At 41.8% G+C, this 16,011-nt stretch overlaps 1 protein-coding gene across 4 annotated transcripts in view; it reads right to left on the bottom strand.

Annotated features, from left to right (window-relative positions):
- Positions 1–1,067: 1,067 nt before the first annotated feature.
- GHR (growth hormone receptor) overlaps positions 1,068–16,011 on the bottom strand; it is a 194,289-nt gene continuing 179,345 nt past the window's right edge. For all 4 annotated transcript variants that reach the window (XM_070411853.1, XM_070411855.1, XM_070411854.1 and 1 more), the window contains 4 exons: positions 11,568–11,733; positions 9,317–9,404; positions 4,358–4,427; positions 1,068–4,033 (listed from right to left, as the gene is read on the bottom strand). In XM_070411853.1, the coding sequence (XP_070267954.1) occupies positions 3,062–4,033; positions 4,358–4,427; positions 9,317–9,404; positions 11,568–11,733 (1,296 nt within the window). In that variant the 3' untranslated portion in view covers positions 1,068–3,061. The remainder of the gene's footprint in view (positions 4,034–4,357; positions 4,428–9,316; positions 9,405–11,567; positions 11,734–16,011) is intronic.

Here is a 16,011-nt window from a genome sequence, read left to right as displayed (position 1 = left end):
CAACGTGACATGAACCTTCTGGAATAGAAAGGATTGTGCCTTTTCGGTCCATGGAAGGGATGGGCCTTTCCTTTCCTCTTCACTCCTGACTCCCCAGGTATGTTTATATGATAAACATACACTATCAAAGACCTGATGCTTAAAATGGTGACCTTTGTTTTTTGGGCGTTGAAGCAGCATGTGTTCCAAACGTGCAGCGGCAGAAGGCAGCGGGTAGAGAACGTTCTTTCTGTATTGAATGCAAACCCCCTGGGATTGTGAAAGGTGGTGGCAGCTTGCATCCCACTTGCTGAAGCAATGACTGATGGTTCCTCGACCTTCTCAGAGCCATCCCAGACTCCAGCCCCCAGGACCCGGCCTGCAGGCTGGGGCTGTGGCTTAGTAGGAAGAGCCTGGTGCCTCCCGGGAGGAGCCAGCCTCCTGCCTCCACTGCTCTCAGGCTCCTGACCTCCTGCCTCCCGCCTCCCTCCGGCCTGATTTCTGTCTGCTTCCCCTGGTGACAGGTAGTTGATGTGTGACTGGTCTGGGAGAGCTGATTTCCTCCTGCGGGTGCCAGGCTCACGCCACACTCTCTGTTCACTCTCACACACATCATGCAAACTGTAATGACCCACACACGGCTCTGGGAGCCCCCAAGGGCACAGACACGCAGCCCAGCATGTTTGAGTCGGGTTCCTGATCCCTCACAGAGAGAGAGGCCGGGAGCTGCCTCCTCTGCACAGAACAAAAATCCCCACGTCCATTGCCAATGTGTTTATTTTTTATGGTCTTAAAATATGTTTTCGTTGATTTCAGAGAAAGGGAGAGGGAGAGAGAGATAAAAACATCAATGATAAGAATCACCCATCTGCTGCCTCCTGCGCAGTCCCTATTGGGCATCGAGCCCTGACCGGGAATTGAACCCTGACCTCCAAGTGCATGGGTTGGTGCTAAACACTCAACAGCACCATCCTGGCGCCAATGTGTTTAAACCAACCATGCTCAGATCTCCTTGCAATGAGAACTTGCAGTGTGCAGCCTGGGTAAGGACGCTTTTCATGTGGGGTTGACAAGAGAAGCATACCATCTTGAATCCAAGAAAATAAATTTATTAAACTTTGAAGGAAAAAAATCCACAGACATAAAGAAAGTTAAATATAAACTGCAGGACACAACTAGTCATACTAGTGAATAATGGCTTGTGTGGCCAGCAAAGTACCAAAACGACATTCTGAGACTGATTGAGGTATTTAGCTATTTTTGGCGATAGAAATGTTGTCAGCCTATTGTGAAATAGTAAGATAGTTTTCCCAAACACACAGTTTTAAGTTGAATTAGGTTCTACATCCATGAAATTTATATGAAACTAAATTATGTAGCTCTTATTGAAAACCATAGCAGCAAGGTAGCAGAAAATCTATGAAACATCTATTACAAAGTAACATGTTGAACTTTAAACACCCAGTTCCAGCTTTTCACTGTCCTTGCAAGAAAGAGGGAATTTAAAATTACCAACCATTAGGCTATTTCCTAAAAAGGTCTGAGCTAAATGGCAAATACTATTGAAGTTAAAGCTAACTTTAAAGTTTCATTCATCTTTTAAAAAAATACTTAGTGTGAGAAGTATTCTTCATTAAGATTCTTCTCTTTTCTATAAACTTTTTGGGGAGCCATCCCAGTGCTCCTAAGAATGATGGTTAGGCTACTAAGGGATCGAACAATAATTCATAAATTACTCAGGCCCCTTGTTTTTCTTCAGACGCCCTGCTTAGAGGCCAATCATTGCACTCAGAGGGGAAGTAAAAATGATGAAACTTCTTTTACTATTTTAAATAAATCCTATATGAGGTTTGGTGAGGAAGGCGGTTTCTGAGATTGGCTCAAATAAACTGAGAGTTATCTGTGGGGGTTTAAAATCTTGTTTCTCGTTCACATAAATAATGAGTATGTGTCTGGCTACTGTCTGTGAAACAAATACCTATTTCTCACACTTCTTATTCCATTATGCGGTGAGTTTCATTTCGACCTGCTTCGACTTACAAAGTGCTTCCTGTACCTATTCCCTTCTCAGGTAACTGGGGAAGAAAACCCAGCTGTGTCTGAGGGCAGCCCGCTGCCCAGATTCTAGGGTTTTCTTCCTCCTCCTCAGTGTGAACCAGCTCTAAGTCCTACTTCTAGTACGGAGTGCTCTGACACGAACCGAAATTTGGGTCAGGAAGGGGTTTCTGTTTGTTTTTTTGGTTCACGATAAGTTGGCCTGTGCAAACATTTTCAAGTTTTCTAAGTGAACAAATATTTGTTTAAAAATTCAGGTAAGACCAGCATGTTCCAATGATGTGGGTAACTACAATCATTGTAGACGTGTGTAAGGAGTTTGGGGAGGTATCAAAAGGGCCTTGTAAAAAACTGACTTGTTTTCATTAGGCAATGGGACCAAAGCACTAGGTCAGCTTCAGACTGTAGTTGCTACAGTCTTCAGATGGGTCCCCGTGAACTTCAGGACACAGTGGGCAGTGTAGTAAAAAACAGCCATGCTTGAAGTGTAAATTATTAAAAATATCTTTATCAGTTTTATGTCAAAATAAAATTTTCCATATCCAAACTATTTTCTGTTCTCTTACATATAATTTTAGCTCCCAATCACGTAAAAAAGTAGCCTGTGCTTTAATTCGCATTCGAGTTTCCCGAACTGCAAAAGCCACCTGATTTTTCGCTTTTTCAAAAAAAAAAAAAAGCATGATTTACTTGACATTAACGACACAGCCATTCAAAGCTCAGCATCACAAAATGAACACCCACAATAACAAGACGATCACTGCCACAAAACAGTCTTGGAGACGATTCTTGAAAGTATTTACAATTCACAAGGGGAATATCTAGCTGATTAAGTGTTTTTCTTCTTCTTCTTCTTCTTTTAATATCATGTGTCAACATTTCAGGAAAAGGCATTCAGAATCCACACTCCCCGCCCACCCCTCCTCCCACCGCCCCAGAAGGTTTAAACATGGTTTTGGTTTAAGCATTCATGCCCCAGCCCTCTCTTGGCCATTAAATACTTAGCTCAGGGGAAATCAAAGACAGGCTACGGCATGATGTTGTTCAGCTGGTCTGTGCTCACATAGCCACACGACGAGAGGAACTCCTTGTCGGGCCGGGGCAAGGCAGTGGCGTTGAGGACCAGGCCCTGCGGAGACTGGACTATATGGATGGAGGTATAGTCGGGGACGGGCATCGCGGAGCCTGGGGCCGGTCCCGCTGTCCCAGCCCTCCGGGCAGTAGTGGTAAGGCTTTCCGTGGTGATGTAAATGTCTTCCTGGTTAAAGCTCGGCTCTCCACGTGCTGCCACCTCCACGTGAGGGGCCACAGGGATGCACTTTTTGGCGTCTGCCTCGCAGAAGTAGGCGCTGTCCGTGATGAAGTTTGGTTGGCAGAGCGAGGCCACCTCTGGGTGCGCGTCGCACTGGGGTATCCCTGCCTTATTCCTCTGGCCCGGGGAAAGGACCACACTCCCTGCGGGTGTGATGTCGCTCACCTGGGCGTAAAAGTCAATGTTTGCCAGTGGACTCGGACTGTGGAGCGGAGCGTGGGCAGCGTGGTGAGCTGACTCGGTTTCACCGAGGGGAAGTGGTCTGGCTTTGCTTTCCTCTCCTAGGATAATACCAGGCTCCCCAGCCGCCGGGGGAGCATCCCTACCAGGCGGGTTGCTTTGATTCTTCATGTCAAGGCACAAGAGATCTGCTTCCCCTTTTAACCTCTGTGGCTGAGCAACCTCTGAGGTACCGTCACCCACGTCACTGGCCTGGAAGTCAGCCTCCAGAATGTCAGGGTCGTAACAGCTGGTTCGGCCAGAGTCATCATCCTTCGCCCCCAGGATGTTAAGTAGTTTCTGATGGTCATGGCTGAGGAGTCTGTCTGTGTCCGACCCTTCAGTCTTTTCATCAGGGTCGTCAATATCGAGCTCAATGAATTCGACCCAAGAGTCATCATTGTAGAATTCAGGCTTGTAGTTGTCGTGAATGGCCAAGATGGTGTTCACCTCTTCTAATTTTCCTTCCTAGGAAACAGAAAGAAAAGGAAGATCTATGAAAAGAAACTCACAGTGCTTAAGTGAGCTAACAAATAACATTAAGAGAATAATTATGGTTACAATAAAGGCATCAGTAACAGAACCACATAATAAAAATACGTATCAGTGAAGAACTTTTAAATATACAAGACATAATTTTAGAAGATGTAATATTAAATTTTTTTTTCTTCAGAAGAGGTACAAAAAATGGAATGTGTTACATGTAGCTTGCAAAAGCCCTCAACACAAGACAATGTTTTACAGATATCATTCAATTAGTGTTACCTATAACTTAGATAATTTATTAATTACCTTGAAGAGATCTGGATCAATTCCTTTAATCTTTGGAACTGGAACTGGGGGCAGAAGCAGCATCTTAATCCTTGAAGACAATTAAAATTTTGGTGTGATATATCTTAAAAATTGTACACTCTCTTATTTCAAAAGATAGAAATAAAATAGTGGCAGTGCTATTACTTATTTCAAATATCCTAGTCCTTTATAAGTGGAACATGAGAAAGAGCATGAAAATATTAAGTAGTAAATAATGAGGGGAAACTATAGAAGAAAAAAAAAGAACAAAACAATAACAACAAAAAGCCCCTATCTGAAGTCAATTTAAATAAAACATGGCTTTCCTGTAATCTTTTTTCCCCCTTAATGCCTTTTATTGACAGCCAGCATTAGTATTTGGGAGTGAGAAATTTGATTTCTTCTAAAGCCAATTTCCATTTCAGTTATAAGAAAGGTAATGATACAGCACTTCACACCAGTAATTTGCAGAGAAAAGGCAGGCAGGGACAGCGAGAGGGAGGGAGACAGGGAGAGAGGGAGAGGGAGAGGGAGGGAGGAAGGGAGGGAGGAAAGAAGGTAGGAAGGAAGGGAGGAAGAAAGGGATCGCCAATCCACATGGAGCCAAATTAGGGTGGACTGGGTAAGTGTGCACCACACAGCTCACATCAATGATGAGATTATATAAGATGATCTCATTAGCCACAGTGTCACTGCAGGGTTCATTTCAGTTGGGACCCAGTACATCTGAGCTATTTCTAACTAATCTGTATTGCTTTATATACACAATTCTATGATGCAGTTAAATTTTCTGTTCCAAATATTTAAATTATTTTTTGACCATAATTCATTTCAATATCTATGCTGCCTGTTTTGTGCCTTATTGTATCACTAGCACTTAGGACAATTCTTGGCACACAGGCAATGCTCAACAAACATTTCTTAAGTAAATTCGAATAAATTATTTATCTATTTTGTTACTAGTGTAACTGAAGGTTGTTTTTTTTGTTGTTGTTTGTTTGTTCCTTACCCAAAGATATTTTTCCATTGATTTTTTAGAGCAAGGGCAAGACAGAGAAAAATATCGACGTGAGACAAACACATCAATTGGTTGCCTCCTGCATGTGCCCTGACCAGGGCCCGGGCCAGGGAGGAGCCTGCAACCGAGGTACATGTGTGTCCTTGATTGAAATCGAACCCAGGATCCTTCGGTCCTCAGGCCAATGCTCTATCCACTGAGCCGAACCGTCTAGGGTTAGAGTTTGTTTTAAAATCAACATTGTAGCTCTAGAATAAAGCTTGGAGATTAAAAATTTCAACCAACTCATTTTATTGTTTTTTAAAAAAACCTAAGTGTCAGAGATGTCGCCATTGGGCAGGAATGGCAACCTGACAGTTGATATTCCACTCAATGTGAATGGATAGTTTAGTCTATTCAACAGGGAGCTCCTTTTCTGAATAGTTCCATTGCCTTTTTTTTTTTTTTTTTTACCTAACTGAAGGGATAAACCAGGGGTCCTCAAACTATGGCCCGTGGGCCACATGCAAATACAAATGTTGTATTTCTTCCCGTTTTGTTTTTTTTACTTCAAAATAAGATATGTGCAGTGTGTATAGGAATTTGTTCATAGTTTTTTTTTAAAACTATAGTCCGGCCCTCCAACGGTCTGAGGGACAGTGAACTGGCCTCCTGTTTAAAAAGTTTGAGGACCCCTGGGATAAACCAAATTCCATTTTATTAGTTGTTTTGACTAGCCTCCATTAGGTTTACTCAGTGGGGCAAGTATTAAAGCAAACTGTTACTGATGAATACAAGATAAACAATATAAATTATTAATGATAACTACCATGTTTTGAATGCCTCTGATAAAGCAGGTACTGATGGGTACATCTTGCACTAAACTATGGGCCGGCAAATTATGGCCTGTGGGTGAACCTCGTCTGCTTTCTGTTTTCTTTATAGTTTTTTAAAAATTACATTTATTGGGATGACGTTGGTTAATAGGATCACAAAGTTTCAGTGTAGATTTCTGTTATGAGATCTGCATATTGCACTGTGTGCCCCCACCCCATCCAAAGTTAAATCATCTTCCATCGCCATATACCCTCTGTTTTTATAAATAAAGTTTTACTGCAACACAGTCACATTCATCAGTTTCCATACTCTCTATGGCTGCTTTGCCTATGACAGAGACTGCATGACCCAGAGAGCCCAGACACTCAGCATTCGGCCTTTTATAAAACGGAACATTTCATGCAGTCCTTACAACTACCAGGGAGGGAGAGGGCCTTCTGTGGAGAGTCAGAGGTTCAGGGCAGGTGTTCAAGTCATGCACTAATATTTGGCACAGCTGGGCTCAAATAGAAATCACCCGGCAGAACCCGGCCTTTGTCCCTGTGGTGCTGCTCTTGTTTGGTTCTGCATCTCTAAATGGATGTTTCCAATGTTTGAAACATATAGAAATGTACCATAACCCTAGTCAGAGGAAGCAAAGAGCCCCAAGTGTCTAGCGCTTGATTTTTATGCGTGCCTCCCTTTTTGGAAGAGGCTGACACATGGAAGCATGTGTTGGTAGTTAGCTTTCTGGGAGTTTCGGTTGACCTGATGCCAGGGTGCCCAATCCTGTGGCCCACAGGGCCCAAGAATGTCCTGCCTGTGAATGAGACAAGACAGCGGCAATGCCACAGGGAGAGATGGGCATGGTGACCAACCAGAGAATGCCCTTCCCAGATGGGACAGCTGGGCCCCTGCTCAGCGTAGGTTGCCAGAGGGTCCCATCAACCCAGTTTCGCTAGATCTTCGTTTTTAAAGACAATCTGCAAACATGACTTTCTATGTGGAAACTCCATCTTTTTGTACAACACTCTGTAGCAAAATCTTTACTTCAAAATCAAAACAACATCCAGTAACAAAACACAGGTCGGCAGGCTGGTTTCGGCTTTCTGTGTGCCCTGCTGTTTCACGCTGACTGTTATTATTTCTTTCCTGATTAGTAACAGCTCCAAGGCTGGGGGCGAGTTGTATGGTGGGAACCACAGAGTCTAGAACAGAGATGACCCTGGCATGAAACTATGTTTGTGACTTTGCTATCCTCTTATTGAAATCCAAGTCACAGTGCAAGTTTTGTGAGCATGGACTCCACTATCTGGACTTGAAAAAGGATTCAAAACTTCAAGCAAAGACACGGAGGCCCTGAAGCGCCTCCCAGCCTCAGGCTCTGGGAAGGCTCACAGGGCACCCCAGTCTAATTACTGTTCTAATTGCCAGCACTACATGTTCTTTCCACACCTGCTGGCCAATGTGATCTACCATTTCCTACTTCCATTAAATCACGGAAATTTAGATGACGATAAGGATTTTTATGGGTAAAGGAAAGAAAACATCTACTTCTTTTCTGCAAAGAACTTACGTTAGCACAGGAAATCTGGACGTACAAAACCATTTCTAAAACTGTTACAATTTGATGGTTTTGAACAAACTATAGGTGAGAACTTCATCATTCATAGAAAACACTTTTCTGACAGAGGTTAATATACTTTCTTTGAAATCCTATTTTTTAAATATATTTTTATTGATTTCAGAGAGGAAGGGAGAGGGAGAGAGAGAAAGAAACATCAATGAGGAGAGAGAATCATTGATCCCAAAACCCAGCATGTGCCCTTGACCAGAATGGAACCCATGACCCTTCAGTCTGCAGGCTGACACTCTATCCACTGAGCCAAACCTGCTAGGGCTGAAATCCTATTTTTGGAGAGTGTTATTTTTTTCTTTGAAATATTATTAGCTAATATATTTAAACTACCTAACATTTATTTAGCTTTCACAATGACTCAACATCGACAGCTAATGTCAAGAGGAAATTACTTTATATGCATCAGGGTTTTATCGGCTGCAGTTCCATATAAACTAGCCCTTCAACTGTACAGATCAATGAATTAAAATTAATCAACAAAATAAATTGACTCCTTTGTTGTTGGTATTACTTAAATATATAAATTAATTAAAGGTCTAAAAATGTATTTAGCCCAGCTGGTATGACTCAGTGGTTGAGCATCGACCTATGAACCAGGAGGTCACAGTTTGATTCCCGGTCAGGGCACATGCCCATGTTGTGGGCTCGATCCCCAGTGTGGGGTGTGCAGGGGGCAGCCAATCAATGATTCTCCTCATCACTGATGTTTCTATCTCTTTCTCCCTCTCCCTTCCTCTTTGAAATCAATAAGATATATTTTTTAAAAGGTATTTATTCTTTTACTATTTCCCCCTAAAGAAGTAACAGTTGTGTTTGTAAAATGGACATGTTGCTAGGAAGTGATGTGCAAAATGAACTTCCTCAGTGAGAATTTTGCTTCCCCATCGGCCGACACTGTAAAGCCACTCTCCCACAGGAACCCTTGCAGATTCCCCTGGAGACGTGGTAGGCTCACTCTAGAACTCCAGGTGCTGAGCATTCTTCCTGCTACTCCTGTTCTTTTTGGAGGTTGACAAATGCTATCCATACAACTTCAAATAACAAATTAGAAAGCTTTTATGTATCTTCACATAGACCGCATTTTGGTTTATCTTGGTGGCTTTAGTTTGCCACTTCAATTTGCTTGTACATCAGATTAGGACAGTGTGACGCTCAGCCAAAGGCACAGAGCTCCCGGTGGTCTCGTGTGAATGTGTGACCTTGTTCAGGACTGTGAAGGGGCGAGGAGGCGGCTCTGAGAAACAGCCTTGTTAGGAGGCGCATAGCCAGGTGCGCGGCCCCTAGCCTCTCCATGTCCTGCACAACGTCCCAGAGAGAAGGCCAACCTGCGAACCCTCTCTGACGCACACATCCAAGTGGTAAATATATAACTGGAGGTGACACTTTCTTGGGTTCATTACAATTTTCACTCATGATTTGCAAAAGAAAACACCAAATAACGAATGGAAAAACACATGGAAACCCAAACAACTGGCAGAAACATGAAGGCAGACTATGTCACACCTACCTTTGCTGCTTAGAAAACATGAATAAAAATATCACCGTCAGCCCAAACATTCCAAAGATAATAATTAAGAACCACGGGAACCGGAAATCTGAAACACAGGAGAACAATATCTCACTCACAGGATTACCAAGAGCTGAAGTTGACATTGCATTTTCTTTTTTCATATAAACATATTCCCTAATTTGTATCCATTAGTAGTCAGTGATTTCACTGATAATCACTGAAAACAGAACACAACAATTTAGAATAGTGGTCTGTTCTGTTCCTTTCACATTAAAAACAAACAAACAACAGCACACAGCTTAAGCACAGTCCACGTTATGAGGAAAAACTGCTGTATGTGTCTTATATGTTCAGGGGTGTCACTGGAGGCTTCAGCTCTAGCAAACAGGGCTGCTGAGCAACACGGGACTTTACCTCAATACCGTCTACTTGGTTCCTTTTTAAAAAGTGTGGTGAGAGTTTTTATCTTCCAGACTGAGGATCTATCAGAAAGACGGGGGCATAGTTTTTATTTATTTTTCTATTTTATTTTTAATATTTTTATTGATTTCTCAGCGGAAGAGAGAGGGAGAGAGAAACATCAATGATGAGAATCACCAATGATGAGAGAGCATCATGGATGGGCTGCCTCCTGCAAACACCCTACTGGGGATTGAGCCCGCAACCCGGACACATGCCCTGATCAGGAATCGAACTGTGACCTCCTGGTTCATAGGTTGATGCTCAACCACTGAGCCACACAGGCTGGGCAGAGTTTTTATGGTTGAACCACAAAGGAAACTTTCTAGACTTGCAGAGCTTATCATTTCACAGCTTTAAAAACTCCTTGGACAGGAGATCACCACGGGGGCTCCCTCCTTCAGATTTTCATAAACTCTGCAGCAGACTTTGGGAAATCGGTTTCTATAATTTCTATTTTGTTCCTTAAAAACAAGTGCCTTTCAGCTGGTTTCCAGCCTTCTTACTGCACTGGTGGAGGTTCACCACGTTTCAATTAAGAAGGGCAGGTGGTACTTACTTTAATGTTGCCTTACTAAAAAGGAGGCCTTTCTACTGTGATATGCTTTCCTTATTTTAATGTTCTTGTTCACTTATTAAAATCGCCCCGGGAGATATTATGGGTGTTACGGAGAACCAGTGGGAAAGAGAACACCACTTGTGTCTGGTGGCATTTTTAGTTTTATGTAAATGACATGTTCAGGAACATAGCATAAAGCTGGTGCTTTGTTCTCTTCTTCTTTTTAACATGGAAGAAGAAGTCAGTTAAAATAATCTATGTTAAGCGAATGAAATGCCATCACAATAAGCTTAAAGGACGTGTGGCAAGTGTGTTTTGTAAACCAGAATTTCATCATATCAAATTGTTTGAAACAGCAAGCCTGTTGAATAGAGCTTAGGGAAAAAAATGGAGTTATAGACATTCTGACTCAAGTGTCATTTAGTATCATGGATGCTACCTGTACGGTAAATGCAGAAACACACATTTCATTTCTCTGTAGCCTGCGATTGTCCTTTAACAAACCTCATCCTTAATGGAGATGAGCTATAGCCCATTCTCATTCGGGAGTGATAACCTTTTATACACATAATATCAAGCAGCCTTCTTGATTTCTGTATTCCAACACTTGAATTCTCTTATTATGAATTCACAGGCTTCATGGTTTTAAACGTTCATTATCTGTGTATTTCTCTTGTACGTGATCTCCAGATGTTCCAGGCCATTCTCAGGCATAACTGGCCACTACTTACTACGACTTCTCCAGGTAAAAGCCACACCCGAGCTTTCTAACATCAAACAGCACCCGCCTTTGACTATCTGCGCTGACTCAGTGTTCGGCTTCCTCTTAGCTGCCATGTAGTGCATCCACCTTAGAGATGCAGAATTTCTTCATTATGTATTTGAAAACTATTTTTTTTCTGATTGTAAATGCAAACAACTCACTGTAGCAAATTTTAGAATTGTAGAATCACCTGAAATTCGGATATCTAGAGATAACCCTCATTAACACCTTCCCCTCTGTAACTTGCATCTATCCCACAACTTTTCCTGAATTAAAGGATTCAAACACTAAATCGTCCTCCTGCTTTTTAATGGGTTATACCTGCTCTAGAGAGTGAGCTTGAGGTCACCCCAACATGAGCTGCTAATGTATCTTGATTTGGACAACACCCTAACACAGTTCAGGGAATGCATCACTATATATCGACGAAAGCCATCGTGGCTGCCACTTTAATCTTTCATTTTTACCTTCTTCACATGGCACCGGGCTCATCTGAGGAAGTGTTACATAGAGCACCTCACTGAACTCGCCGTATTTTTCTGAGTTTCGTTGTCTGCATCTCACGCGCACTTCATACTCTTTATCAAGTCTCAGTGAGTACACTGGAACAGATGTTGACAACACAGGGTCCATCTTTCAAGACAAAACGTAACACTTACTGGTTAGAGAGTCAACACGCAATGCAATAAACTCTGCAAGGCTCATCTGCATTCATCTGTAAAGTAGGTAATATTGTGAAAATGCACTGGGTGGTTGCTATTTAAAGAAAGATCAAGGCAAATAACTTTACAAAGAATCATTTGTTCTATGGACAACAGGCCTCAAACTTATTTTGGTATAGACCCAGAGATTTGATAGACTTATGTAGACCAGGCTGTCAAATATCCTGACATCAAAGCATAATAAAATTTTTATGGAAAAATGACAGAACTATAAAGAAGACTACAGGTATGTTTGCCTACCCGTTGTGATATCATAGGTTTGTATGAAAACATAAGAACAGAAAAACAGCCAAGACCGGTTTGGCTCAGTGGATAGAGCGTCGGCCTGCCGACTGAAGGGTCCCAGGTTCGATTCCGGTCGAGGGCATGTGCCTGGGTTGCGGGCACATCCCCAGTGGGGAGTGTGCAGGAGGCAGCTGGTTGATGTTTCTCTCTCATCGATGTTTCTGACTCTCTATCTCTCTCCCTTCCTCTCTGTAAAAAATTAATAAAATATATTAAAAAAAAAAAAAAAAGAACAGAAAAACAAATCAGAGTCATCCTTTGGAAATTCTGGGTAGTCGTTCATATGATCAAAGAATTGGAAGGGATCCTAGGAAAATTATGGATGTCTTAATTGAACTTTCTTTTTTTTTGTTAATCTTCACCCAAGAATATTTTCCCATTGATTTTAGAGAGAGTGGAAGAGAGGAGGAAAGACACACACACAGAGAGAGATACATCAATGTGAGAGAGACACATCATTGATTGGTTGCCTCCTGTATGCTCCCCAACTAGGGCTAGGGATGGAGCCTGCAACCAAAGTACATGCCCTTGACCAGAATCGAACCCAGAACCCTTCAGTCAACAGGCCAATGCTCTATCCATTGAGCCAAACTGGCTAAGGCTTAATTGAATTTTAAAATTATTCTAGTAAAAGCAATTATATACATAATCTGCATGTTCTAGAAGGTTCAAAGCCACTCCCAAATAGTGTGCTATTCAAAATCTGCAAAGAAAAGTCACAGGAGTGCTTGGTAATTAACACCAGGGTCCCATAAACCTTAAGGCCAGGATGTTCTTTTATCTTCCAGAGAAGGGCAGGTGAGGCTGTTACAGGTTTAAAACATGTCACTATCAAAGAAGCAGACCCAGTTAGTGAGGGTGTTCTCCTCTAAGGCAAACATTCCGACTAAGTATCCAGTATGTGCTTTTCGTATATTTCCTGGTAGAACATGCTGTTCCTGTTTATAAAAGGCTAGGAACACTCATCTTTTCAACAGCATAGATCTTTCACATAAATATTCTCCTAATTTGTTTTGCTAAGTCAGAAGCTGGACCTTTAGTTTCTAAAACAAATTCTCCTTTCACCTCAGTTAGCTGCTACTCACAAAGTATCTCTTATGTGTTCCCCTCTGTACATGGGACGGTAATTTTGCACTGCGTAAAGACGCTTCTCAATGTATGGAATGTTGCATGCCTAAGAGGCTTTTTAAAAGTGGAATTCTGCGTATTAAACTTATTATTTTTCTTGAAATATTTTCAAAGCCTATGTTTTCATTCTTAACACCCTAATTTCTCTGCTATTGTCACCAATGTTATTTCTTTACAGATTTTACTAATAACAAAAGCAGACAGGGGCTCTCATTGGACCCATGGTCCCCTCCGTCCTCTCTCAGCCCTCCACACCCACCACACCACACTCCATCTGCTCATATCCCACCTGCTCACACAGCTCCCACCGCCACATGCAACTCCGCCACCTGCCTGCGAGGGAACTCCCATTCTGGCCAAGCCTAAGTGTAAGCATTGCTGAAATTCTAAGGAGTCTTTCCTGGCACCTTCCCTACCATCCTGCCAGATAATACACATCATATATTACTTCTGGAGTTTTCCTGCTCAGATTTCTATATTAGACTGCAAATATAGAGTCTTTCCTGGCACCTTCCCTACCATCCTGCCAGATAATACACATCATATATTACTTCTGGAGTTTTCCTGCTCAGATTTCTATATTAGACTGCAAATTCTCTGGGGACAAACAACGCCTTCATTATCTTTAGGTATACAGTGGGTGAGCAAGAGATGACTCATACGCTATAGATAATTCTATGCCACTCGTTAAGTCCTGAAAGAAAACCATCAATTATTAACTTATTTAGCAGGTAAGTAGTGTAAGTAACTACATGGTCATTAAGTATTACTTTTATATTAAAAATGCATTTAATTTAAAAAAAGATACAATACCAAATTCAACATTGCCAAGTGGTAACATGAATTCCTGATATAAGCAACAAACACTAGCCTTTTTCCCTTCTACTTGCAAACCTCCCCTCTTTTTACGCTTATGGCATTCGTGCTCATAACCCATTTGACTGCGAGTTTCTTCCAGAGAGAGGGCGATTCTTATGAAGAGGCCCTTGATATTCACGACCACTTTAGTTGAGACCCTTGCACATGACCAACCTTACAAATACAATGAATATGTAACTTCACTCATAAAAGGTAAGTAAACATTAGTGGACCCCTTGGAACTATCTAATGTGACGATTAGCAGGGTACAATGAAGAGTGTGATGATGCCTTGTTGGGAGGCAGCTCTGAGCATCACTTGACTGAGTCCCAGGCTCCCATGCACCTAGCTCATAGCTCAGGATGCAAGCTACCTACTTGTAGCTTAGACATGACTACATGCCTGGGTCTTTCAGGCTTGAAACTATGATTAGAAAAGGAATGAATTCTAATGTCCTGAAATACATCCCTGCTTTTTCTAGCTTGCCAAGCTTTTTAGTCTCAGGATTCTTTGACACTCTTAAAAATTACTGTGAATCGTAAAGATTTGGGTTATACTATCATTATTTACCATATTAGAAATGAAAACAGAATTAAAATGTGCTAATTTTAAAATTAAAACAATAAATTGATTTAATGGTAACATAATATATTTTTATAAAAATTATTGTACTTTCCCAAACGATAAGATTATAGTGAAAAGAATGCCATTGTTTTACATTTTTGCAAATCTGTTTGGTGGAAGATGGCTGTATTTTTACATCTGCTCCTAACTAAACCTGTTAGGATGTGTTGTTTTGGTTGACATGCATGAACAAAATTGAGGAAAAGGAAGGGTATTTTGATAGGCTTTTCAGATAATTGTGGATACTCTTTAACACCAACAGCCAAACTCAGCAAGTGGTATTTTCTTAGAGGTTAGCTACCGTGTGGAATTGGAAACCATATCAGTGAATCTTCTGTACGCCGTTCCGTTAGCATCCACCATTCCCTCTGATACTCTGAATGGACCATTTCCCCATGCGTGATTTTCATTACATCACGTACTGATCATTTGGAAAAGATCAGTTCCCTGAGTTATGCAGATTTTCTAAATGTACACGTATTTTATTATGCAATATAAAAAATCACTTTTTCTACTGGTATCATTACTCATCTCATCAGGAGTGTCTTCAAAGATAGGAAGCTAACAAGTTCATGGTTGTACAAGAAGGTTTTCCAAAATTCCGATTTTCCCTTGTAAGCTCGGATTTTTCATCAGCAACAAATACTGTCAATTGTTTTTCTTCAAGTGATGAGCTTACTTCATTTTTTTTCAAGAAATGTTTGCCAAATATTTGCTAACTCAAATCTATCAGTCTACCAGTGGTTCTTCCAGGTACAACTGGTGCTCCCAACCGGGTTCCCTACAGAAGCAGCGAGTTCCACTGGCAGCCCCGCTGGGTAAGTGCTTTTTCTCAAGACAACCATCAGCACCGCGTAGGCAGCAAAAGCGCTTTACCTGGACTTCCACGCGGCACACAGAATATTAAAAAGCTGTGTCCTCAAAGGTCAGGCTGGAACAAAACTGAAAATTTTCAAAGCTGCATCAAGGGTGCCCTTGTGTGCAACTGGCTCCCTCCCTCCCTGCCCTGTGAGTGCTTGGTGATCAGCAGTACGAGTCGGTATTACTGCCATACTCTGTGCTAAGGCGGCCTCAGTTTCCCCACCACTGCTTTTGTACCATCAGGGCAAATCTCACCACAGTGAAAAAAAGAAATAACATTTTAGCATTATTATGAAAATAGTCTTGACCTTGCGGACTCGCTGAAAGGGTCTCAGGGACCCTCAGGGGTCTACAGTTCCTGCTTTGAGATCGGCTGCCCTGGGGTACCTGAGTACAGTGGTTATTTCACTCCCTGGTGGCTGGCTACATGTTT

Source organism: Myotis yumanensis, unplaced genomic scaffold (assembly GCF_028538775.1).
Source record: "Myotis yumanensis isolate MYYU_CA2020_CCGP unplaced genomic scaffold, mMyoYum1.0.hap1 SCAF_4, whole genome shotgun sequence".
Classification (NCBI taxonomy): Eukaryota; Metazoa; Chordata; class Mammalia; order Chiroptera; family Vespertilionidae; genus Myotis; species Myotis yumanensis.
The sequence above is the reverse complement of the archived record's forward strand: the minus strand, read 5'-3'. Positions and strand labels throughout refer to the sequence as shown.